This window comes from Scheffersomyces spartinae (assembly GCF_019049425.1).
Source record: "Scheffersomyces spartinae strain ARV_011 chromosome Unknown scaffold_7, whole genome shotgun sequence".
NCBI classification, from domain to species: Eukaryota; Fungi; Ascomycota; class Pichiomycetes; order Serinales; family Debaryomycetaceae; genus Lizanozyma; species Lizanozyma spartinae.
The window spans coordinates 406,233-431,247 of NW_025065054.1; the positions used below are offsets into that span (position 1 = coordinate 406,233).

At 38.8% G+C, this 25,015-nt stretch overlaps 10 protein-coding genes across 10 annotated transcripts; 6 read left to right on the top strand and 4 right to left on the bottom strand.

The window, feature by feature from the left end:
* Positions 1-39: 39 nt before the first annotated feature.
* Positions 40-3,228, bottom strand: KQ657_004683 (uncharacterized protein; the record flags this gene model as incomplete). The annotated part of the gene is made up of 1 exon (XM_043195351.1): positions 40-3,228. The coding sequence occupies one exon, from the start codon at positions 3,226-3,228 to the stop codon at positions 40-42; it is 3,189 nt and encodes a 1,062-aa protein (XP_043050017.1).
* Positions 3,229-4,978: 1,750 nt separating this feature from the next.
* KQ657_004684 (putative amidase) lies at positions 4,979-6,619 on the top strand (the record flags this gene model as incomplete). The annotated part of the gene is made up of 1 exon (XM_043195352.1): positions 4,979-6,619. The coding sequence occupies one exon, from the start codon at positions 4,979-4,981 to the stop codon at positions 6,617-6,619; it is 1,641 nt and encodes a 546-aa protein (XP_043050018.1).
* A 495-nt stretch (positions 6,620-7,114) lies between these two features.
* On the top strand, positions 7,115-8,569 carry KQ657_004685 (uncharacterized protein; the record flags this gene model as incomplete). The annotated part of the gene is given in 2 exon segments (XM_043195353.1): positions 7,115-7,120; positions 7,139-8,569. 2 exon segments carry the CDS (start codon positions 7,115-7,117, stop codon positions 8,567-8,569), a joined length of 1,437 nt encoding a protein of 478 aa, XP_043050019.1.
* Positions 8,570-8,682: 113 nt separating this feature from the next.
* KQ657_004686 (uncharacterized protein) lies at positions 8,683-11,563 on the bottom strand (the record flags this gene model as incomplete). Its single annotated transcript, XM_043195354.1, has 2 exons — positions 8,683-11,018; positions 11,305-11,563. The coding sequence occupies 2 exons, from the start codon at positions 11,561-11,563 to the stop codon at positions 8,683-8,685; spliced, it is 2,595 nt and encodes an 864-aa protein (XP_043050020.1).
* A 216-nt stretch (positions 11,564-11,779) lies between these two features.
* SLM5 (asparagine--tRNA ligase) lies at positions 11,780-13,264 on the bottom strand (the record flags this gene model as incomplete). Its single annotated transcript, XM_043195355.1, has 1 exon — positions 11,780-13,264. The coding sequence occupies one exon, from the start codon at positions 13,262-13,264 to the stop codon at positions 11,780-11,782; it is 1,485 nt and encodes a 494-aa protein (XP_043050021.1).
* A 690-nt stretch (positions 13,265-13,954) lies between these two features.
* Positions 13,955-14,797, top strand: HIS2 (histidinol-phosphatase; the record flags this gene model as incomplete). The annotated part of the gene is made up of 1 exon (XM_043195356.1): positions 13,955-14,797. One exon carries the CDS (start codon positions 13,955-13,957, stop codon positions 14,795-14,797), a length of 843 nt encoding a protein of 280 aa, XP_043050022.1.
* A 72-nt stretch (positions 14,798-14,869) lies between these two features.
* Positions 14,870-16,936, bottom strand: KQ657_004689 (proline--tRNA ligase; the record flags this gene model as incomplete). Its single annotated transcript, XM_043195357.1, has 1 exon — positions 14,870-16,936. The coding sequence occupies one exon, from the start codon at positions 16,934-16,936 to the stop codon at positions 14,870-14,872; it is 2,067 nt and encodes a 688-aa protein (XP_043050023.1).
* A 456-nt stretch (positions 16,937-17,392) lies between these two features.
* Positions 17,393-19,051, top strand: DED81 (asparagine--tRNA ligase; the record flags this gene model as incomplete). The annotated part of the gene is made up of 1 exon (XM_043195358.1): positions 17,393-19,051. One exon carries the CDS (start codon positions 17,393-17,395, stop codon positions 19,049-19,051), a length of 1,659 nt encoding a protein of 552 aa, XP_043050024.1.
* A 472-nt stretch (positions 19,052-19,523) lies between these two features.
* Positions 19,524-20,918, top strand: ARG4 (argininosuccinate lyase; the record flags this gene model as incomplete). The annotated part of the gene is made up of 1 exon (XM_043195359.1): positions 19,524-20,918. The coding sequence occupies one exon, from the start codon at positions 19,524-19,526 to the stop codon at positions 20,916-20,918; it is 1,395 nt and encodes a 464-aa protein (XP_043050025.1).
* A 1,993-nt stretch (positions 20,919-22,911) lies between these two features.
* Positions 22,912-24,831, top strand: KQ657_004692 (uncharacterized protein; the record flags this gene model as incomplete). Its single annotated transcript, XM_043195360.1, has 1 exon — positions 22,912-24,831. One exon carries the CDS (start codon positions 22,912-22,914, stop codon positions 24,829-24,831), a length of 1,920 nt encoding a protein of 639 aa, XP_043050026.1.
* Positions 24,832-25,015: the final 184 nt, after the last annotated feature.

Below are 25,015 nucleotides of genomic sequence, written 5' to 3' on the forward strand. Positions count from 1 at the left end.
TTCTAAGCATCTATTCTATTATTAATTAGTATATACTCATCATTCATCGTCATCATCATCTTCTTCTTCTACTACTTCTTCTTGTTGTTCTTCTTCACCACTTGAAGTTTCTTCCTCCAGAGTCGAAAATTCATCATCAAGTTTCATTGAGTCTTCTTCTTCTTCACTACCAGAATCAATAGCAGCATTCACGTGCTCAAGATGAACATCATAGCCCTGAGTATGCAAGAATGATTTAAATTCATCGGCAGTTTCCAATGGTAAACTGCAAAAGATTACTGATGTTTCTGCCGAGAACATAGGTGCAAAATATTTCTTCAACGCATACCGAACATCATCAGCAGTCAACTGGTTCATACGTTGTAAGAATGTCTTAACATAGTGAGGTCCTCTCTTACGGAAGATGTTATCTGAAATCTTTGAAGTGGCAGCTTCATAACTATTGGACTCCCCATTTGCCATTTCATTGACAAGTGAAGCAATAGCATTCTCGATTATCATGGGACTAATTTCAGCCTTGCCATCAATGTGCTCGTCAATTATCTGCTTAGCAACATTAATAGCTTGTTCTGGAGCGGAACCACGATAAATGATAAAACTCAAAAACCCAGTATCAACATTTCTCCGAATCAGGGCTCCATATGCTAAACCTGTTCCACGAATTCCTCTCCAGAAGGGACCTTCCACAGCCGTTAAAATGGCATTGGCTAAAGAAATCTTAAACATATCTTCGTGCAAGTAATCTGTTGGAATGCGGACTGATGTTACAAAATGTGTAGACTCGGTACCAGGGATCACAATTAACGATGCATCCTTAGAACACTTTTTACCTACTTCGGAAAGGAACATATGAGAGTGTGGTAGTTCATCAATGGATTGAGCCTTAATGGCTGCATCGCAGCCCTTTAAAGCATTATAAAATGGAACCCATGATGAAACCGGGTTTTTAATGTTAGTTATTCCTCCAACAATGAATAACTTTAAGTTATCTAAATTGAATAATTGATCTCTCAATTTATTGAGATCAGCTTCAACGTCACTGTAATTCCCTTGTTCGATTTTCTCCAATAAATCTTTGTAAAATGTATCGGTATTTATGAAATCTTGCGCCTTTCTAATAGAACCATCATTGAACAATGTTCTACCCTCTGCTGAATACATCATGAGCTCTCCACTTCTTTTTTTCTCGGGTGTAGAATTGATGATCTTTTCAATTATAACTTTGATTCTAGATTGTTCAAACACAGAATATTTCAAGACATTTAATAACCATTTGATTCCCTTTTGGTAATTAACACAAGACAATTTGATTCTAATGTTCAACAATTCTAGAAATTGACTTTCAAATCCATTTTCAACTTGGAACTCAATCAAATCATCATTAATTTGAAATACAACTTCTTCATAAGGGATGAATTGTCCATCAGGGAGTCTGATGGAAAGTGAAAAGATCTCTTCCATAATCGACAAATATTTCAATAATTGAGGCTCAACACCAGTAGATGAAGTAACAACGTTAATGGAAATAAACTCAGATCTGTACTCTTCAAAGTGGAAGAATAATGGGAAATTCTCAGGTGTATCCTTTTTGATGAGTTTACTCAAAGCATCATCTTCAACATATGTTGTTTCAATGGTATTAAGACCAGCTTTATATGATTTTGTGTCAATGAAAGCTATTTTAGAAGGATCTGGCTTACCGAAATTGGTTATGACAGAATCTGGAATGGGTTTATCATTCTTCTCTTGTGCAAGTCTTAATTTTTCACCCAATTTAGCTAAACCTTCTTTTCCATACTTCTTCTTGGTTTCCTTCATCAAGTGTTTATGCTGACGCCTCATTTCTTCTTCCAATGAAGCGGAAGGACGAGCAAGTATTGTTGCTGAATGGTTGTCCACAAATTGTTCCTTAATTACCTGACTCCATTGTTCAGCTGTCCAGGAAGCCAACTTGTCGTACTCATTCAAGTCCTTACTCCATTTAGCCAAGTCTGAACCGTCTGTATTACCATATATAAACTCTGAAATGGCAATGTTGGAGAAGGTTTGAGGAGACTTTTCAGTTTGAGAAACAAATTTCAACTTTTGCTGCTTCAATACTTGTGCCATATATTTTAGATCAAAATTCTTTGGGTCGATTTGACTCTTGATCAACTCTTTTAATTTCTGATCTACGAACTCTAACTTTTCGGTGGGGACACCACTAACACTGAAGTTAAGAGCTGTTCTCATGTAATCGTCTGTACTGTAGTCTATTTCTGTAGCCAACGGGTTCTCTATTTCCACAAGGGCCTTGTTAAACAATGAAATAGGACTATCTGTGAAATATGACCCAATGGAATCAACTGCTGTATTCATCAAGACATCCTTAGAATCAGGACCAATCCAAGCTATATAGAACTCGGCTATAGATTCATCCGTATCTGGGAATGTAATGCTTTTGACAATAGTCTCCTTTAAAGGTTCATCCAAAGGTGAATCAACAAACGGACGTTTTGCACGGCTTGTTTCAGGAAGCAGATCCAAGGTCTTATCAAAGTCACTCATCACTTGTAATAATTCCTCTTCATCAATTGAACCTGTGATTATGACACAGAGGTTATCAGGACGGTACATGACTTTATGAAAGTGTCTTATTTGATCATTAGTCAAGTTTCTCAAGTTTACAAGCATCCCCCCAGTTTCAGATGAATAACCTGATTCAGGAGCATATAAGGTTTTCTGAAGCTCTGCATACGCCTTGAACCAAGACTCATTTTCAATGCCTTGGATCTCACTAAACACTACACCCTTTTCATGGCCCTTTCCATCGATATGGTAGACTTCTGTGAGACAAGCTTCTTCGGTCAATGTAGGATAAAGCAAGTGCTCAAGATAAATGGGCAACAATATACGGAACCCCTCCCAGCCAGCAGTGGTCAAGGTATACACTGTTTGGTCAACCCCTGTCCAGGCATTGGTAGATGAGAACATCCGGTTCCCCAAGTTATCTAAAAGGCCTTTGTAGGGGAACGTCTTTGACCCCATGAAAATCAAATGCTCTAACGTATGGGGACAACCTGAATCATCTGCGATCTCAGTAGCCACTGCGAAATATCCACTTACTATGGGCGATGGTTGATTAACATATGTGAGTTGTAAGCCAGTTCTTGAGGATCTCCATTTGGTCACATGTGCAGGAGAGTAATCAACAGCAAAGGATGTTTGCTTGACGAAATGAGATGACATTATTGAGTGGCTTCTTCTTCTTATTCCAGCAAGATGATGCCTTCGAGTCAAATATCGTAACAGAAAAATGGTTCTGAGATTAAGAGAGTGACAGCAGTTATTGGGGTTTGGGTAGTAATAATGGTAATGATGGTATCAGCCAATGGAAGTGGTGTGGTGATGATGATGAACCCCAAACAACAACCTTTTTAGTTGGTGGAAATAACTTTCATCAACTACTTAAGGTGGTGATATTTCAAGACCTTATAGTATCGCCAGTGTGAAAATTTTCACGAACACGAACTTGTTTTTTGTGGCATTGAAGGGAAGCTGTGAAGGTGGACACGATCTGGGGATTGCAACTTTGCTTATGTTACTTGATGAGCATTGGATAGACTACCTTACACAGGTAGAATGAGATGGTGATAGATATATGAAGGCGATTAACGATGCAAACAAAGTTCATACGCCTGTTTGCATCAATGGTCAGCTACCGCTATTGCAGCCAAGATCCTAGTGGAACACACAAGGTCGTACAAAAGAAAAATTCTACTTCGTCTAGGACTATATAGTAATAGATTGAACTTTAGCTCAGATGCATAGTGGTACGTATAGAGATCACACTATCATGTATATGGCTAGATCATGTGATTGACGAAATACGTGATAACATAGATAGTAGTGTATTGACAATACAAACGTTACTTGTATACGCCATAATTTACTCTTCACTAACAAACAAGCTGTGCTTTAGGTAGCATAAGGTAGTAGTTAACGCCTACAGGATTCATTAATATGTACCATACACTATAGTACAACAACATCTACTCCACACTACTGGAACAAATACAGGAGTAACATCAAACAAGTAGAATCTTAAAGTATGCTTAGCGGTGTTAGGGAGTAAAGATATATCTGGTTAAGATCTAAAGCAAAGTTCTAGCCCTTCTATTTGACTACGTAATAACTTTTGCTTCTTTTGGTACTGACCGTTTGCTTTATATTGGATGGACAAGTTATAGAGCAACGTATGGTGATTAACGGAAAGGTCGAAACCGTTATCGCACAATACAATTGTTTTCGAGTGTGTATTGGTTTCCAAGTTGTACCTCTTGTCGCTTATTACCGCTTTGGACAATACTACTTTTGAACCAAATTAAGGAGGATAAGTAACCGGAATAGCATGTATGATATAGCTACAACTTTAAGTTAGCAGATCTGGGGAATACGCTACGACTCAGTACGAGATTCATAGTGAGAGAATGGGATGTATTCAATCGTAACTCCCGATAAGAAACCTATTGATTAAACCTATTTATAGCATTAAAGAGATCTCGTAGATCGATCTCCGTTTAACGGAATGGGATAACGGTTTAGGAAACTTTGAATTGATGATATCTCCATATCATTATCCTATCATAAGGTACAACCTAATCGCATTATCAACAAACTCAGGCCATCTTATCTTTCCGTACGGCTCCAAGATAAGGGAAAACAATTTTGAAGGATACCGACGTCCGAGTTGGCGAGCGTGGGGGGTCGCGGACCCACTTCCTATAAAAGGGTTAACGAATGTTCCTGTGACTTTATCCCTGTGATCGTGAGGAAATATGCCACTAACATTTAAAGAGTCGTCCATTGACGACTTTTCGCACTGCTCTCTATTTAGTTTGTTTCCCCACAATTCGAATCATCGCGATAACGACCGATAAGCCAATTGTACTGCTAAACTTACCTGCTACCACAAAAATAGTGTCCCTAATAGTTAAGTATGACCGTAAGTCAAGGATACAAGGAAATAGCCCAACAGAAATTGGCTGAAAGAGATGCAAAATTCTTTCCTGAATGGTTAGTACCTGAAGATGATCTCCCAAGTACTGACTTGATGGATGTCACGGGTTGGCTCGCTGATACCAAATACTTACTGGATTTGGAGAAGGAAATTACTACTTCTGATGCACCAACTATTGTTTCCAACATTAGGAACCGCAAGTGGACTTGTTTGGAAGTGACGAAAGCTTTCTGTCATCGTTCTTCTATTGCTCATCAATTGGTTAATTGTCTCACGGAGATTTTCTATGATGAAGCAATTGCTCGAGCAGAAGAATTGGATAAGTTCCAAGAAGAAACAGGTACCACATTGGGTCCGTTCCATGGATTGCCCATTTCTTTGAAGGATAATTTTAATGTTAACGGCCATGCATCTACTGTTGGTATTGTCAAATATAGTTTTGAAAAGATGACAGAAGATGCTGTATTAGTTGGTTTGTTGAGAGAACAAGGTGCCATATTCTACGTCAAGACCAACGTTCCTGTTGCAATGATGATGCCTGAATCAACCAACCATATTTGGGGTACGACAGTTAATCCATTGAACCGTAATTTGAGTGCTGGTGGCTCTTCTGGGGGTGAAGCCGCTTTATTGGCCTTACATGGACTGCCTTTAGGATTGGGTACTGATATTGGTGGTAGTATTCGAATTCCTGCTTCTTTCCAAAACTTGTTCGCTTTGAAGCCTACCTTGGGTCGTTTCCCAACTTATGGTTGCAGAGCTGGTTTACCTGGACTTGAACTGGTTAGTAGTATCAATGGACCAATGACTACTAGTTTGACTACATTGGATTACTATTGTAAGAACATTTTGACCCTTGAACCTTGGTACCACGATCCTAACTCGGTCGCGTTGCCATGGCGTACAGTCGACGTTCCAGGAAAGCTCAACATTGCAATTTTGGAAGATGATCTCGTTGTACGTCCCACACCACCAATCCGTCGTGGGTTAAAAATTGTTCGCGACGCTTTAACTGAAGCGGGCCACACTGTCATCGATTGGGTCCCAGAAGATCATTTACGATTATCGCAAATCATTACAGCTTTCTTCCTCAGTGATGGTGGAGATCATGTTTTGAAGGAAACTCGCGCTACAGGTGAAGCACTCTTTCCATATATGAAAATGTATGGCCAATGTAAAGACTTGCCTACTCTGGAATTAAGGGCTCTACACGTTGAACGTACCGCGTTAGCCAAAAAGTTTTTGGATCGGTGGCGTGCAACTAAAAACGTTACTGGGAATGGACGTCCTATAGATGTGATTATTGCCCCCACAACACCATTCCCTGGTTCTGTAGTGGGCAAATTTGGAAATCATGTTGGATATACCAGTCCCTTCAATGCGTTAAACTTTTCAGTAGGAATCTTGCCCGTTACTCGTGCGCACCAGGATTTGGATCCAGCCGATGCGGAACCCGCAGGCCACAACGAAGGAGATATCCAAACATGGGCCGATTACAATTCTACGGAATCACACGGAGGTGCAGTAGCACTTCAGGTGGTGGGTCAAAAGTTTGAGGAAGAAAAGGTGGTTGAGATAATGAAGGTAATCTCAGAGCTTATAGATAAGAAGCAGACGTAAATGGTTTCCTTTTTAAGAAGGTGTATCTTTATCGTGGGGGTTCCCAAATCTGAGGCTTAAAGTCGACTTGGAGTTGGGAAGCCGCATGCGGTTTTGTTCCATTTACATTAGGGCGACTTTTTTTCTTTAGTAATAGACAGTAGTGATAGTGATTCACCAGTGTTTGTAACAACAAAGTGACTATTGTATCTTAATAGCATGCGACTAATCTGATAACGATATTATTTCAGCCTAAATAAGCAGCGTTTCTCGGATCCCGGACAATTGAGTAAAGTTTTCTCTCATTTTATATATAAGTGCGGTGCCATCCATCTGAATCAAGACCATCATTTTAATAATAATACTAATAATCAATTGTCAACTTTATTAAACACTTGCTTATTATTGCTTGGGAATATAATCAGAAGAACTGTTTTACTCCGTCGAATACTTGTTTAATATTTACAAACACTTTGTCTACGTTATCTGCTGGGTGTATTTTGTCTTCGTTCTATTATGATCGTTTCTGCTGCGAAAAAGGTAAGGAACCTCGTTTGGGGTGTACCACCAGAAGATCCTAAGGAGAGAGCATTATTAATGAAGATCGACTGGTTCGTCTTATCATTTGCTTGTCTCTTATATTGGGTCAATTATCTTGATCGGTTGAACTTCACTAATGCCTATGTTCTGGGTATGCAAGAAGCTATTGGGATGAAGGCAGATGATTTCAATGTTGCCAATACTTGTTTCACCGTTGGTTATATTGTGTTTATGATCCCCCATAATCTTGTGATTATGAAGATTAGACCAAGCTATTGGTTATCTTTCTGTTGTTTTGCCTGGGGGTTATTGACCTTGGGGACCTACAAGGTGTCTCATGTTTATCAAGTGTTTGTGATTCGTTTCTTCATGGGTATCTTTGAAGGTGCCACGTTCATTGCTATCCACTATATCTTAGGTTCTTGGTATAAAGACTATGAACTTACAAAGAGATCGGCGGTTTTCACTTGTTCTGGTTTGGTGGGAAGTATCTTCTCCTCAACCATGCAACTGGCAATTTACACTAATATGGATATGACCCATGGAATTGAAGGTTGGAGATGGTTGTTTATCATTGACTTTTGTATTACCATCCCAATTGCATTGTATGGGTTCTTTTGTTTCCCAGATACTCCAGAAACTTGTAAGGCCCTTGTGTTCTCAGTGGAAGATCTTGAATTGGCTAAATCCAGAATCAAAAATAAAGAAGAAATCACTCGTTTCGATTGGTCCATTCTTAAACGGGTGATTACCAATTGGAAATGGTTTGCCTTTTCCTTTTTATGGGTTTTGGGTGGTGAAAATGAAAGTTTCTGTTCCAATGCCTTACTTGCTTTATGGTTGAAATACTTTAAGTATACTGTCCCTCAAAGAAATCATTATCCAATGGGTGTTTATGCTATTGGTATTGTTTCTACGTTTGGAGCGGCCCTTTATGTTGATGCAACGGGGGCTCGTTACCATTATAGAGTTGGTCTATTCATTGGTATATGCATGATTGTATCTGCCATCTTATTGGTCTCAGGTCCTTTGAATAAGCATGTCTTTTTTGCAGCTCAATATTTGGCTGGTGTTTCGTTCGCAGGCCAGGCTTCGTTCTTTGCCTATGCTAATGTGCTTTGTAAAGACGATAGAGAATTGAGAGGCATTGTCATTGCTTCTATGAACATGTTCAGTAATGCAGTGAATGCTTGGTGGTCTCTTTTGTTTTATGCAGCAGATGATGCTCCAAAGTGGACTAAAGGTGCTATTGCTATGTTCTGTACTGCTCCTGTCAGTATGATTGTCATTGTGTTTATCAGATTCATGCAAAAGAGAGAAGAATCTAAGGGTCCCACTACAGTGGACCCTGAATCAGAGGCTGATTCTGCTTCCGATACTAAAAATCCTGCTACTATTAAAGTTCATCCTGTTGAAAGTAAATCTTCATAAGAAAACACAAATAGTTAATCTTTAACCTTAATCTATGTTCTATCATATTACACTCTATCCCTTCTATCCTTTACTTGGTGTCTTCTTTGTCTTAATTGATATCTTCTTTGCTCTCACTTGATGTCTTCTTCTGCCTCTTCAAATAGCTTGAACATCTTATTGACATCGTTCTTCATACTCAATGTAAGACTAACAAGGTCTTCGTCAGATCTATTGAACATAATGCAATTGGCAAACATTAAGATGATATCTCGTTCCAATTGTTTGATCTCACTATATGTTGGAGGATCCTGCTTCAGCTTGATCGACTTAAGAATGTTCTTCAAGTCCTTGGGCTCGTAGATGACATCATTGTAGTCTGGAGCATCCTTCTTACTAACAGGATGAAGGAAAGGTGAAGAGAACCGATGTTCCAGAATACTATTGATTAGGTTTACAGCAATGTTCTGGAATCTCTTACGTTGTGATGCTGCATTGGAAGGTGATCTGGATCTCTTTCTAAGTGTCTGCAAACGTTGTTGTCCTTCAACATCAGAATTCTCCTCTGAATCATCTTCTACTTCTTCTTGTTTCATAATTGGCTCCTCCGAAGTTCCCCCACTTACACTGACAGAAGCTTCACCATGTGATGAGAATTCAACTTGGTCTTCGCTATGGTTACCATCTACTTTTTGAATACCCTCTTCGTTTTGGTTACCCTGGTCTCGCTTACTAGACTCTTCATTCTCATCTTTGAAACTTAGACTTTCATTCACATTCTGAGATGCATTATCTGCTTCAAGTATTTCCTCCTTATCCAATTTGATCTCAGACTTATTATGCTCCTTCTGTTCATTGATTTCGACTTCTTTCTGAATATCGACATGACCGTCATCGATAACTTCTTCTTTTTTCTCGTCTTCTTCTCCAATCTCCACCACTTCTTCATCTTCGCGTTCATTATATTTATCTCTTTGAATTTCTTTAATCACATCCCCTTCCAGCTGTATCTTATTTGCTTTTATTTTCTCTCCTTCATTGTCTTCTTTATCTTCCTCTTCTTTATCTTCCTCTTCTTTATCTTCCTCTTCTTTATCTTCCTCTTCAACCTCTTCCTCTTCAACCTCTTCCTCTTCAACCTCTTCCACTTCAACCGCTTTCTCTTCAACCTCTTCCTCTTTAACCTCTTCCTCTTCAACCTCTTCCTCTTCCTCTTCAACATCTTCCTCTTTAACCTCTTCTGTTTCCTCATCGGTGTTCTTGGTCACATGAGTTTCTTCAACTTTCTCTCGCCCTCTTTCTTCTTTCTCGCTTTCAGAGTGTTCTTCCTTTTCTTCATCTTCTACCTCTACCTCTTCGTCGTCCTTCTCCTTCTCCTCCTTTTCCTGCTCTGCTTCTAGTTCTTCTGGTTCGGCCATTTGCGAGTCTTCTTCATCATCTTTGTTCTCTTTTATATTTGTTTCCTCACCAATGCTTTCACACTCTTGGGAACTGGAAAGATCTACAATATTATGCACATTATGGTCAATAGTCGCTTCTTTGTCAACTTGCTCGCTATCATTTTGATCCAGGGACCCATATTGATGTACAGAGTCTTTAACAGAAGAAGATTTACCTTCTTCAACGTTGGAAGAATCATCTTCAGTATCTTTTGTCTTCACCATTTTCTCGAAATTATGATCCTCTAGATCTCCAATAGCATCCTCTTGGCTTTCTTTAGTGTTGACAACAGGGGAATTTCTTTCCGATTCAACATTATCATTCTTCTTCATTTCAGTGTTCTTCACATTCTCGTTCTTGTTGTCTGGGGAAACATCTTCCATTTCAATATCGTCACCAATCTGATTAACCCCTTCGGAGTCATCTGGTGCAGACTTGGGTTCTTGTTCCTCGGTTGATTGTTCTTCTGGGATAACGTCAAGTTTGTCCAGTCTCACTTCTAATGTATGAGTAGGAGTCTCTTGGATCGTAGTAATATCTGAAGTCTCATTCTCTGTAGGTCCATCGGTACTTTCAGCTCCCGGGTCTTGATCCAATGCAAGCTTCTCTTGATGATATATATGCAGCAAGTCATTGATATATTTAACCAATATCTGGGAATACTGTTGTGTAGACGTTAGGACTATATCGTTGATCCACTTCTCGTAGGCTCCTGGAACGATTTCCACTATTAAGTTGTTATTGATGATGGTTACAAATTTAGAAAACCGGGCATCTGTGGTGATCAGTCCCACTATGCGATTGATGCTTATGTCTTCTGCTTTTGAAGGGAAGTGACGGGGTCGATGATTGGTCACGTATTGTGCTGCTATATGATGGAAAGTTTTGAGGAATTCGGTGATACCAATATGTAATTTAGAAGACGTTATCTCTTTACTATGAGCTTTTAATAATCTATTGAGCGTAGAAGCTACAAACAACGCAAGAAGCTCACGCCCTCCTTCGTCATTCTTGTCTGTCATAGCTTGGTCTGATGGAGTGTTTTTGTATGAGTAGTGGGTGTAGAGGTTGTTGATATCAAGTGTATGTTTATACGGTAGGTGCGAACTTTTCAGTCTAACGCAGTAAATTACAGTACAGCAGCGTACTACACATACACTGTTTCATGGTAACAATTACAGTCAATAATACGCTCAAATACCATAGAATTAAATATATACAAAACACCTGCGGTCACGAGCGACCCTATATATACGTAGAAGAATGTTTGGAGTGTTTCCAAACATCAAATAAATCCTTCAATCCAACTTAACGACCTTGAAAGTTGTTCTGCAACATAGCATTTTGTTCTTGGTATCTTTGACCAATTCTTTCACTGTGCTTCAAGAACTTTTCGGAACACTTCATCAAACATGCTGACTCCTTATTGGTCAAACTGGCAGAGGTGAAGTCATTAACACAATCATCAAAACATCTGGCAACCAAGTTACTGTACAAACGCATGAAATCCTTCATTTGCTTTTGTTCCACAATTTGTTGGAACTCTTGTTGTTCCTTAACGTTTAATTGTTCCATCTTTGTATATAGGGGGTTTATTGGTTCCTCACTAAGATTAGAGCTGCTCAAGCAATACTAACACTTCTTTGCCTTCAAAAAAATTTTCGTCCCTCGCCGTTACAGAACTTGGGGCTGTTTGTGCAGGAAAAGTTGATCCTCAATTTTGGTGTTGGTGATAATCTAATGTAGTCAAAATATTTACAAGATCTATTGCTATTTACAGTGTTAATAATTTTAACAGTCACACGTTAGTGGGGATCTGGGAAATGGAATAATATCCTTAATATTCTCTACTGCTCCAAGATATGCAATAAGCCTTTCAAACCCCATTCCAAATCCTCCATGAGGCACGCTGCCATTCTCCCGTGTACTCAAGTACCATTGCATGTCGTTAACGTTCATTCCCCTCGATGTCATTGCAGCCACAAGCTCGTCGTAACGATGCTCTCTTAAAGATCCACCTATAAGTTCACCAATTTCAGGGAATATGAGATCAAAACATGCCACTGTAGGTTTCTCGCGATCGAAGTTCTTAGATTTAGGCATGTAAAATGGCTTTTCTCCCACGGGATAATCCGTTATAAATATTGGTGATCTGAAATATTCTCCAGCTAACCATTTTTCATGTACTGTTTGAATCGATTCACCCCAACTCAAGCGATTCTGAGGTTCATCTTTGTACATGACTAAGTTTATAAGTTCACATGCATCATTATAAGTGATGGAGGGCCATTTTTTATCGCTAAGAATGGTTGCCCATCTATTCTGCATTGCTTCGACTTCTTCCTTATCGAATCGAGATGACATAATATCTGTTGCAGCATTCGATGAGACAATCTTTTCAGTCACAGACCGTATCATATCTTCACAGAAGTCTGTCAATTGTGAAACATCGTCTACGTAACAAATTTCAGCTTCAAGCATCCAAAACTCACTTAAATGACGGTTGGTATTGGAATTCTCGGCTCTGAAACACGGAGTTAATGTCCAAACTCGATTGAGAGATAAAGCTAGCACCTCAAGATGAAGCTGTGTAGATACTGTAAGAAACGTTGGCCTGCCAAAGAAACCTTGTTTATGATGAATTTCCGAATGACCTTTTGGTGGTGCTTCGATTTTAAACATATCACCAGCTCCTTCACAATCGGAGCTTGTGATTATTGGTGGTGAAACCTTGCAAAAGCCCTTCTCCTCATAGTATTCAATGAAACGACTCTCGACAAATGAACGGAATCGTAAAACACTGGAAAGCAAATTGGTACGGTGTCTAAGCGTGGGTTGAGTTCTTAAGAATTGTAAGGAATGCGATTTCTTTTGCATTGGGTATGAATCAGGAACATCACCAATAACAGAAATACTTGAAGGGTCTGTTGTGGTGCATTTTAATTCAATAGTTTGTTCATTTCCTTTAGACAAAGCCCATTGACCATTAACATGAATACTTTGACCCACTCTAAGATCTAGTTTGGGATCGTCTGCGTTCTTCTTTATTACTACCAGCAACAGATTTGGGCTTGAGCCGTCACTAATGTCAACAAATTGAATTGACTTCATTTGACGGACTGATTTCACATGACCAGAAACAGCACCTTGGGATCCTGGCTCCAAAGTACGATTGAGCCATTGCTTTATGGTAGGGGTTAACGATGGAGAAACATGATTCTTGAAATGGCTCATGGTAGAAAGCCACCGTTGGGAAATGGTTGTTTTTCCATTCATACCGCGTAGCATGACGAAGACTTGATCCTTCTGGCAGCAGTAGTAGTTGCTTCTGGATGTCAAAATGAATCATACCTTAAAGACTATTGAAAAGTCGTGTGTTTACCACTTATGGTTCGGTGTCTTCATGATGGAGCCAATTGCACCTATTAAAGTATAACTTTCCCACTATAGGTATAATATGACATAGCTTAGTTTGACTGAAATAGGCTAACTATAAATATAATTCATTGGGTCATGAATGTTCTACAATTGAAAGTCTAGACTCGACATTTGTTCGATAACGATAACGTTAAACCTTTACAGTCTCTGTTCATCATAAGTATATTCTGTACTGTTGAAAATGGTTATATCGTAACATCACTTGACTGCTGTTATTGACTACTGTTATTGACAGCTTTAAGCTTTAAAGGCTATCAAATCACGTAGAAGATTGCCTATAGTGGCCTTATCCGTTATGAGATCTCCATTCCGTATTATGTGCAGTATAATATAAACTCATGCATCTACATATATATAAGCCATGTGCCAATATTATTTTAACTTATATGTTTTTCTTCTTTGCTGTTCAGTATGTACTCTCATCACTCCCATAGTGGAGACTACGTGTCGCACGCGGTTGACCACTTAGAAGAGATCGTCAATGAGGCAGACCAAATGGGGTTCAAAGGGTTCTGTCTAACTGAACATATGCCCAGATTGCACCATGAGTTTTTATACCCTGAAGAAACAGATAAGGCCTACACCACAAAGTCGTTGGTTGATGCATTTCAAGAGTATACAAGCCATGCTAAACGAATCCGGAATCGGTATAACTCTAAAGATAACGGAATGAACATATTGGTGGGGTTCGAAGTAGAGGGCATTGATTTAGAGCATATAATGTATGCCAAAGAGCTCTTTGAAAGTGGCAACTATGATATGGTGGTTGGCTCTGTACATCATGTCAATGGGGTACCTATAGATTATACTACCGAGATTTGGAATGAAGCAGTGGCCAAAACTCACAATCAAACAGTCCGTCAATTGTATAGTGATTACTTTGAACTTCAGTATACGATGATATCAACACTACACCCCCTGGTTATAGGACATTTTGATTTGATCTCATTATTCATGCCTCTAGATGATATCGACCCGACTACAAATAAGAAGTTGGCTGACGTACATATCGAATCTGATTGGCCAGATGTATGGACTAAGATAGAACGGAACATACAGGCCGTTACGGAATACGGAGGACTTTTTGAATTGAATTCTGCGGCTGTTAGGAAAGGTTGGGCTACTCCTTATCCCCGAGAACCTATAGCCAGAGCCATTGTGAGCCACGGAGGTCGTTTCTGTCTCTCGGATGATTGTCATGCCATTAAACAAGTGGGTATGAACTTTCACGTGACTTGGAAGTATGTTAGAGATATCTTGAAGTTATCTTCAATATACCATTTACAAATTGATTCACTGGGGAAAGTAAGTGTCCTAGAAGATAGCGTTAGCGACTTGGACCAATCAGAGTTCTGGAAACAATACCAATAGACTTGTTTTGTACGTTAATTCATAATAACTTGCACTTATAAAATTACAGTATAAATTAGAAGAAATCCAAATCTAATAAGATCTACCAAACATACAGTAAGTGGTAGCATCCTTGTCACACTTAACACACTTTTGACCAGACTTCAAGGCAGGTTGTTCAAATGGAATACACAAGGACTTAGCACCCATAGATGGAGCCTTTTCATCAACTTGTTCATCTTCACCATTGTTCTTCTTAGCAGAGGAGTCCTTGATATCGTCTTCACAATCAGCATCACCACACCATGGAGCAACAATGACATTCTTGGAGTTCAAGGTTGGAACAAAGTCTTTCCATTCATGAACAAAGACTCTATGTTCATCAAAGTCCTTTCTAGCCTTATCTAACAAACCCTTTTGCATATCGTCCAAGATTTCAGGAATCTTGGTTTCCAACTCAGCCAACTTGACAGTAATCTTCTCACCGTTGTCTCTTCTAACAGCAGTAACTTGTTCAGAAGCCAAATCCTTTGGACCGAATTCCAATCTGAAGGGAGTACCCTTCAATTCCCAATCGGCAAACTTGAAACCAGGAGTGTAAATATCTCTGAAATCTCCAACAGCTCTTACCTCAGAATCCACTAATCTCTTGAGGATTTCAGCAGCACCATCGTTGATAGCCTTCTTTTGGTCTTCAGAAGTCTTAGAGGTAATACCAACAGGAATAACCACAACTTGGTTTTGAGCAACTCTTGGAGGTAAAACCAAACCCTTGTTATCAGAGTGGGTCATGATCATAACACCAATGACACGGGTAGATAAACCCCAAGAGTTTTGATAAGCAAAGCATCTTTCCTTATCAGCACCTTCTGGGTTTTCAACTGAAATGTTAAACATTTTGGAGAAGTTTTGGCCCAAATGATGAGAAGTAGCACCTTGAATACCTCTACCAGTAGCAGCAATAAAACCTTCACAAGTGGTTGTGTAATCACCACCAGCAAACTTTTCATTTTCAGTCTTCTTACCCTTAATAACTGGAACAGCTAATAATTCTTCATAGATACCAGCATACAAATCTAAGATATCACGAACTTCCTTTTCGGCTTCGGCCTTTTCCAAAAAGGCAGTGTGACCTTCTTGCCATAAGAATTCTCTAGTTCTTAAAAATGGCTGAGGATGTTTGAATTCCCATCTGACAACAGAGTTCCATTGGTTCAATTTCAATGGAAAATCTCTGTGAGATCTAATCCATTTGGAATAGTAAGGGTACATGACGGTTTCAGAAGTTGGTCTAATGGCAATTTCTTCTTCTAGTTGAGAGTTACCAGCCTTAGTAACCCAAGCGACTTCAGGAGCAAAACCTTCAATGTGGTCCTTTTCCTTGTTCAAAACCTTGGCAGAAACAAACATAGGGAAGTATGAGTTCTTGACACCCAACTTCTTAATCCTAGCATTGAACCAATCTTGGATAGTTTCCCAAACTGTATAAGAGTTCGGTCTCAAAATATAGCAACCAGAAACATCGTAGTAATCTAACATTTCACCCTTGGTAACAACTTGAGTGTACCAAGTAGAAAAGTCCTTGCTCTTATCGACCGTAACACCGACTAATTTAGCATCGTCCAACTTGGAAGCTTCCTTTTCCTTCTTGAGAGCTTCCTTCTTTGAAGTAGCAGCGGCATTAGCATTGGCAGATGGAGTAGCAGCAGCACTGGCTTGTAGAGCAAAGTCGACTTCGATAAGCTCAATGTCAGTGCCCTTGAGGAATGCATTAATGTTCTTAGCAGAAACAGCTACTTTAGCAGAATCAGAAGAAATTTCAAACACATCTTCATCCTTAGCATCAACAATGGCCTTATCAATTATAATCTTGACCTTTCCAGCTTGTTTCTTGTCCAAGTTAGCAATGGTGAATTCCTTAGCGGAGGTAGCAAAGAATTCTTGAACCAAGTCATCCTTAGCCAATCTAGGTTCCTTAACTGCCGCAGCCTTAGCAATAACACCAGATGGAGTTTGGGTTTCCTTTAATGCAAAAACAATAACTGGAACTGGTTCAGCAGTCTTTGCAGTCTTTGGCTTGAAAACCAAACTCTTGGTAGGAATGGCCTTCTCGTTGGTCTCTGCTAATGATAACAAAGCTAATGATTGTTCCAATGCCATGGTGGTCTATGTTCTATTTCTACTATTAACCAAACGATATTGACCGGTTTCAGCCGTACGTGTATCGGAAGTACTTTTATACGGGACTAATAGCTTAATGCACCAAATAAGTAAGTAGACGTCACTCTTCTTTTCGTCACAGACTTATGATAAAGATAGGTGAAAATTTGGAATGGCATGTCCGGGTAACAGTCGCTTAGATCTTTTACCTTTGTCTTGCGCTACCAGGTTATTTACAAGATCTACCAGGTATCGTGTAACTTTTCTGTACCCATAAATACGCAGTTGTATGCGTAATTATGAGTCCTGTTCAAAGTATGACTCAAAATTTTTCAACTAGGCAGGACTAAAATAAAGCATAGATAGTCGAGAATAAAGTTTCTTGTTCTTATCTACACTATATCTATACTATAACTATACTATACTATACTATACTTAAGATATTCATATTGTAAGATGAGTAAAGTATACGTTAACGAAAAGACCGGAGCGGACTCTGCCAGTGCTGCGGGTTCCGAGGAACAGCCATTCCAAACTCCAGCTTATGCCTTATTTGTGCAACCTGAAGCTACTGTTTTGGTTTTCAAGCAATTGGAAGATTCTGAAGAATTTGGATACGTGGAGATTTCTGCTTCTGCATTAAAGAAAGCCAAGAAAGGTGCTGAATCTTTAAAGAAGAAACAAGAGAAACAAGCCCTTTTGGATGCTCAAAAGCAACAAAAGGAAGCTGAAGCCGCTAAGAAATTGGCTGAATTGGATTTGATTGAAATCAACGAAGATGCATCTTTACCTGCAGCTGTTCCAATTAAAGTTAGAAACGTGCAAGATCATTTGGAAACCAGAGTTGTTGTTCAAGGTTGGGTTCATAGATTTAGATTGCAAAAGGGATTGGCTTTCCTTACTATTAGAGATGGTTCTGGTCTTATCCAAGCTGTTTTGTCCGGTGATTTGGCCAAATGGAAGGTTACCCAACAGTTAACATTGGAATCAACTATTGCTATCAAGGGTATGGTTCACAAGTTACCAGAAGGTAAGACTGCTCCAGGGGGAGTTGAGTTACAAGCTGACTTTTACCAAGTAATTGGTTTGGCCCCAGCTGGTGATGACTCCATTACTAACAAGGTTCCAAGTGATGCGTCTCCTTCATTGTTGATGGATAACCGTCATTTAGCATTGAGAGGTGATGCTTTGTCTGCCGTTATGAAAGTTAGAGCTGCTTTGTTGAAGTCTGTTAGAAGATTCTTTGATGAAGAGAACTTAACCGAAGTTACTCCACCTTGTATGGTTCAAACTCAAGTTGAAGGTGGATCAACTTTGTTCAAGATGAGTTACTATGGTGAAGATGCTTTCTTGACTCAATCTTCCCAATTATATTTGGAAACATGTTTACCTTCTTTGGGTGATGTCTACTGTATCCAAGAATCTTTCCGTGCTGAACAATCTCATACTAGAAGACACTTGTCCGAGTACACTCATATTGAATCCGAATTGGCGTTTATCAGTTTCGATGACATGTTGAACCATTTGGAACGTCTTTTGACCAAGTCTGTTGAATATGTGTTGGCTGACCCCATTGCTGGTCCTTTGGTTAAACAATTGAACCCCAACTTTGTTGCTCCTAAGCAACCATTCAAGAGAATGGAGTACATCCAAGCATTAGAATGGTTGAACGAACACGAAATTCCTAACGAAGAAGGTGAAAAGTTCAAGTTTGGTGATGATATTGCTGAAGCTGCTGAAAGAAGAATGGTCGACACAATTGGTGTTCCAATCTTTTTGATCCGTTTCCCAGCTGAAATTAAATCTTTCTACATGAAACGTTGTAAAGATGATCCTCGTGTTACCGAATCTGTTGATGTTTTGATGCCTAACGTTGGTGAAATTGTTGGTGGTTCTATGAGAATGGAGGATTATGATGAATTAATGACATCAATGAAGAAGGAAGGTTTAGACCCTACTCCTTACTACTGGTTCCTTGACTTGAGAAAGTATGGTACTTGCCCTCATGGTGGTTACGGTTTAGGTACTGAACGTATTTTGGCATGGTTGTGTGACAGATTCACCGTTAGAGACTGTTCTTTGTACCCCAGATTTACCGGAAGATGTAAGCCATGATTTCATTTGTGTACAATATTCCTTCCTGTAACTATAGATGTTAATATATACTTAAGGTGGTACAATAGAAGAAGCCATTTGACTAAACACAAGAGTAATTTTAGTTTGCCTTAGGCCATCGCATCTTATTTCATCTCATCTCATCTCATCTCATTTCAATTTAAGTCATTTCAAGTTTACTCATCTCAAATTTGCTCATCTCAAGTCGACTCAGCTTCTGTTTTTTAATGTTATCTGTTTCCTCAGATGCTCTTGCAAAGAGTTTAATGGGTAACTCGTCAACTTACCTGCCGTTTCCATGGAAGGTGGTATCGCCGAATAAGACTGACTCATGTCCCAATCGGGAATGAAAAATTTTGCTAAGCGCGGTGTGAAATCTTATAAATTGGGCATGTATCCACCCAACGTTGATTAATGACGCACCTTTCTTTTATTAGAGTTTTTACCTTTACTACACTTATACAGTATAAATATGTCTACTGAAAAGCCAGCAGAAAGCAAGTTATGGGGTGGTCGTTTCACCGGTGCCACTGATCCATTGATGGACTTATACAACGCTTCGTTACCTTATGATAAGGTTATGTATGATGCTGACTTGACTGGAACCAAAGTTTACACTCAAGGTTTACAAAAAATTGGATTGCTTACTGAGAGTGAGTTAGAATCCATTCATGATGGTTTAGAGAGAATCAGAGCTGAATGGGAGTCTGGTCAGTTTGTTGAGAAGCCAGGTGATGAAGACATCCACACTGCTAATGAAAGGCGTTTGGGTGAATTAATTGGTAAACATATTGCTGGGAAAGTTCATACTGGTAGATCTAGAAATGATCAAGTGGCTACGGACATGAGAATATATGTTAGAGAAGCATTAGAAAAGTTGAGTGGGTTCTTAAAGACATTCATTACCACTATTATTGTTCGAGCTGAAACTGAAATTGATGTTTTAATGCCCGGTTATACTCACTTGCAAAGAGCTCAACCAATCAGATGGTCTCATTGGTTGTCGTCCTATGCTACTTATTTCACCGAAGACTACAACAGATTACAAGAAATCTTGGCCAGAATTAATAAGAGTCCTTTAGGTGCTGGTGCTTTGGCTGGTCATCCTTATGGTATTGATAGAGAATTTTTGGCTCAAGGCTTAGGTTTCTCTGCTCCAATTGGTAATTCTCTTACTGCTGTTAGTGATCGTGATTTTGTTGTTGAAACATTGTTCTGGTCTACTTTACTTATGAACCACATCTCTCGTTTCTCTGAAGATTTGATTATTTATTCAACTGCAGAGTTTGGATTTGTTCAATGTGCTGATGCTTACCTGACTGGTTCATCATTGATGCCCCAGAAGAAGAATCCAGATTCTTTAGAATTATTACGTGGTAAATCTGGTAGAGTTTTCGGTTCTTTAGCAGGATTTATCATGTCCCTTAAATCTATTCCTTCAACTTACAATAAGGATATGCAAGAAGATAAAGAACCCTTATTTGATGCCTTGACAACTGTTGAACATTCTATTTTGATTGCCACAGGTGTTATTTCCACTTTGAAAATTAATAAGGAACGTATGGAAGGTGCTTTAACCATGGATATGCTTGCTACTGATTTGGCTGATTATTTGGTTAGAAAGGGAGTTCCATTCAGAGAAACTCACCATATTTCTGGTGATTGTGTCAAGAGTGCCGAAGACTTGAAGTTGAGTGGTATTGATCAATTAACTTTGCAACAATTCCAACAAATTGATTCTAGATTTGGTGAAGATGTTAAAGATGTATTTGATTTTGAAGCCAGTGTAGAAAGAAGGAATGCCACTGGTGGTACTGCACGTTCGGCTGTTTTGAAACAATTAAATGCTTTAAAAAACTCTTTATAATATTACATATATTTCCTTATATACACAACTATAATAATTCTTCTTAACTATAATAGTCTAAAACCAAAACCCAACCATCTCTATAAAGAATTAAAGTCACGTGACCGTCTACACACGATTCCCACTAACCACACAAAAAATTACTGTACTGTCCCTTAGCTCAACTCAACTCCATTCCACATATGTGAACCAATAATCTTACCTTGTGCTATACTTCTTCAAAAGTTCAACGGAAGTAGGCGGGAAAAGAGGAACAAAGCTGTACTGTATCCCTGATTTACTGCTCGTAGAAATCCAACCCGTTGAAGGCTGTGTACTGGCAGCACTAAGTTTCCGCTCGTAGGCTTGCTCCGTGCGAGTGACATCATCCAAATCAATTTTAGGGTAAGAAGAGTCCGAACTCTTCAGTGTATAATCTCTAGAGACTTTTATAAAGAGCGGATCAAGATCAACAGATCCACGCCTTTTATGTTCGCAAGCACTTTCTCTGGGATTTTTGAATGTAAAATCGTTAAACATAGTGTTGTGAAGTCTATATTGTAATGTAATTGTAATGTAGTGCTAGGAAAGAAACGTCTATAAATAATAACAACAGTAACAATAATATGGCATTTACTGATGCAGTGATCTAAACTTTAAATAAAAGTATTTAAATTTTTGACATCAACAAGTGTATTTATATATAGTCATTTTGATACTTTGTGGGTTACTGCGTGTCCATGTATTATTCCTTTTTCCTACTGCTTGGTTGCTTTTCTCTTCTGTGTCAACGCCCCTCGAGACCATTAATTCGGTAGTTAGACTTTTCCTCCTGAACTACGATACCCCCGCTTACTTAGATGTATGTTTTATGTTTTTGTGGATGACAAAATGGCTCAATAGCTCTCGAAGGTCCATTGTCTGGGCCATGTCCACAGGCCAAGACAATCATGCACAATGACTTAAAATGTTTAGAAGAGTACGAACTAAGTCCACTTAAGATAAGACATACAATTTAGTGGGGGACAAACAATAAAGGGAAGAGCAGTAATCAATAGAACAAAAGAAGTAAATGACACAGGATGGAGCTAATAATGTGGTAAACCGCTGTTACATTACACTAAATTGAACGTACTTTAATCAAAACATACGAGAATATCAAGCGGCGGAGGGTATTAAAGTGTGTGAAAACTACTATTCTACTTTCTCTCCACACTGACCAAAAGTTCTAAAACTGGAACATTATTCAGGGAGCTTTGTGACCTATACTTTGGTCATGCGTGACTACTCAGTGCTACTTATCTGCAAGTTCACATTTAGTTGCATTAGATGGAATGCTGTACAAAGTTCATCTTCAGAACAAACAATTGTAAATTAAAATCATCTGCTGATATTCAATCGTACATTATCATCAACATGATCTTTAGCTCTTCTTCAAAGAAAAACTGTTTCTGTATTGCTTTAAATTTAGTTCAGTTATATTTCCATTCGCTAAACTCCCAACCATTTTGCTCCTGAAGATTACCTCATCTTGATGGGGTAAGATTATTATTATTATTATTATAAAGCATTACTTCTTTTGTTGTTGTTAAGCACACATTTTGTAGTAGTGCCGTAATTGAAAAATGTCTTCCTATTGTCCTATGCACTGTCCTTAACACAATGTGGTTAACCTTCCCTTCCCTGCAAAAGAAATAATCTTAACTTGTAATTCATAACGGTCGAAGGACTGGACCAGTCTCTAATTGGCTTATGTAAGCATATTTTTCAACCTTTGTGGTTTGTTTCAGTTTTGTGTGTAATTTGCAGCTTTTGATATACTTCCTTCTCTCTACTAACTAAACGGTGCTTTGATATTCACTCTATTAAGCTGCTGCCATCACTATAATCTAGAAGTCGTATTATTATACTTTTAAGTTATAAAGCAAGCATCGAGGTCACTTTGAAATTAGACCTGTCACTTCAGTATCTCTTACTAATAAAGTTTCAAAAGCCTTTGTGGTACCACCCCATAATGAACTTCTCCCTGCAAGAAGCACGTCAGTTGCAACCAACCAATCTGTTGATGACGACTATGGAATTAAGTCGGAATGTTGAAAAATCCATTGAATCATTCATGCAGCCTTCGTCCATCAGACTCACTCCTCAAGAATTGTCAAATTTTGTCAATTCAATCTTGAAAGTAGGTGTATGTGACCTGTCATTTTTGACTGATCTAACTCCTCATTTGATCAATTGGATTATCTATATTAAGCAAGCTTATCCTGATCTCACTAAAGATGATCCTTGTGTAATGTCTCAGTTGATTTTACTTCTTCAAACCATCTTCTCTACTCCTGTTGCAGCTTCTGTTGTCATTAAAGAAATCAGAAAGGGTGCGTTTGCCTCCAAAAATCATGTCACTGCTCCTTTATCGAAAACAGCAATTCCTGGTACTCCCTCTAGTAAATCCACTACTTCAAGTATTGAAACTGCAACCTCTAAAGGTACCAGTAGTGTCACTAGGTCTTGCTCAGCTTATGGTTCCCTTATTGGCCTGGACTCTTTTTTGGTCTCGAATGACCTAATACGTCAAGTGGTCTTTTTGGACAGTGCTATCAACTATAAAATTGGGTTTGGATTTGACACTTTCCTTCACTACGTTTCAGATGTTGTTTGCGCCGCTTTAGAGGCACTAGACCTCTTAAGGTCAATGAGAACAGAAATTTCCAACCAAAGAGTTATTGAAACGCCTGATTCTGTCAAGGCACTCTACTTGCTATCAGATTCTCTTCGTTACGGTAGTTTCTTTGGCTGTATGGCCTTAGCAACATACAATGATGCTCCAGATTTATTGCGCTTTGTAACAAAGTCAAACCATACCGGATTACCTTATTGGGATAGTTTTGTTTGCAACATAATACGGATAGGGAATTCCAAATCAGTTTATGCCTGTATCAAAGAAACAACAAGTATCTCTCAGACCCAGAACTTGAGGTTTTCAAACTGCTTCCTCTTACAATTTCTTGATCATGAACCTGAGTTTGAGCTTGTATTTTCAAAGTGCATTCCCACATTGATGCTCCTTGCTGTACGTACTGTACATGAGGCAACTCCAGAAACTCGTAATTTGTATCAAGCATTTAATGAAGCTCGATCAAAATTATCAGTTAACTCCTTCTGCTGCATGTTGAATTATGCTGTCTGTAATAATGTGATGCGAACTTTGAAAAGTAATCTTCCATCCGTTATTGTTTCTGAATTTTCAGGGTTCAAGTTACCTCCTTTAGCTAAATGGGATTATACTTTTAGTGAAGAATCTTTCATTTTGGAGGGTGACGACGCCAAGCAAGTTAACATGCGAAGCCTTTTTGAGCTATTGGTTATTAATTTGGACACATTTATGGCAACTATGGAACGGGAGCTTATTGTGTTATCATCATTTGAAGTGGATTCACTGAAATTTCTTCTCGAGAAGTTAATTCAAGCTAAACTTACAACGTGTATGCATTCTTTGGCCGCAGCATTGCTTTTACTAAACGTTTTCAAAGATTCCGAACCAAAATTCTTGCACCAGGTACTTGAGCAAAAAGTTTACCAAGCGTTCTGGTTTCTATTAAGCTTACCAACTTCAAATCCTGAATTGGTATGGTTGCTGCTTATGAACTTGGTCAATGATATTTGTAAAGATGATTTAAAGTATACTCGTCTTTTCGAGAATTTACTTATCTCTTTGGTGAAGAAAGATAACGGAATTTTGAAGACTAATTCCATCATATCCTTATTAAGTAGGTTTGCAACTACCTTTGCATGCCACTTACTTCTTTCAAACCTTGGAATCTCAAGCTTCAATACTAACCATATGGACTTGGTAGTTCCTCAATCCGAGGTCGCAAGATTACTTGGAATTCAGAAATCTTTACCTTCTCAAGTTCCCTGTAAACGAGCCCATTAGATTCGGGATTATTATCAGTTTTCCTTAAACACTTGTCAAGTGTAACTTTAGGACGAGTGCGTTACTTGAAGAAGTTTATTCTCTGTAAGGGGTTATTTTAATACGCTTGATTTAGGAACTCGCGTTTGGTGACACAAAGTCGGAAATAATTAAGATGCTCATCTCTGAAATTTTTAAAGTCAAG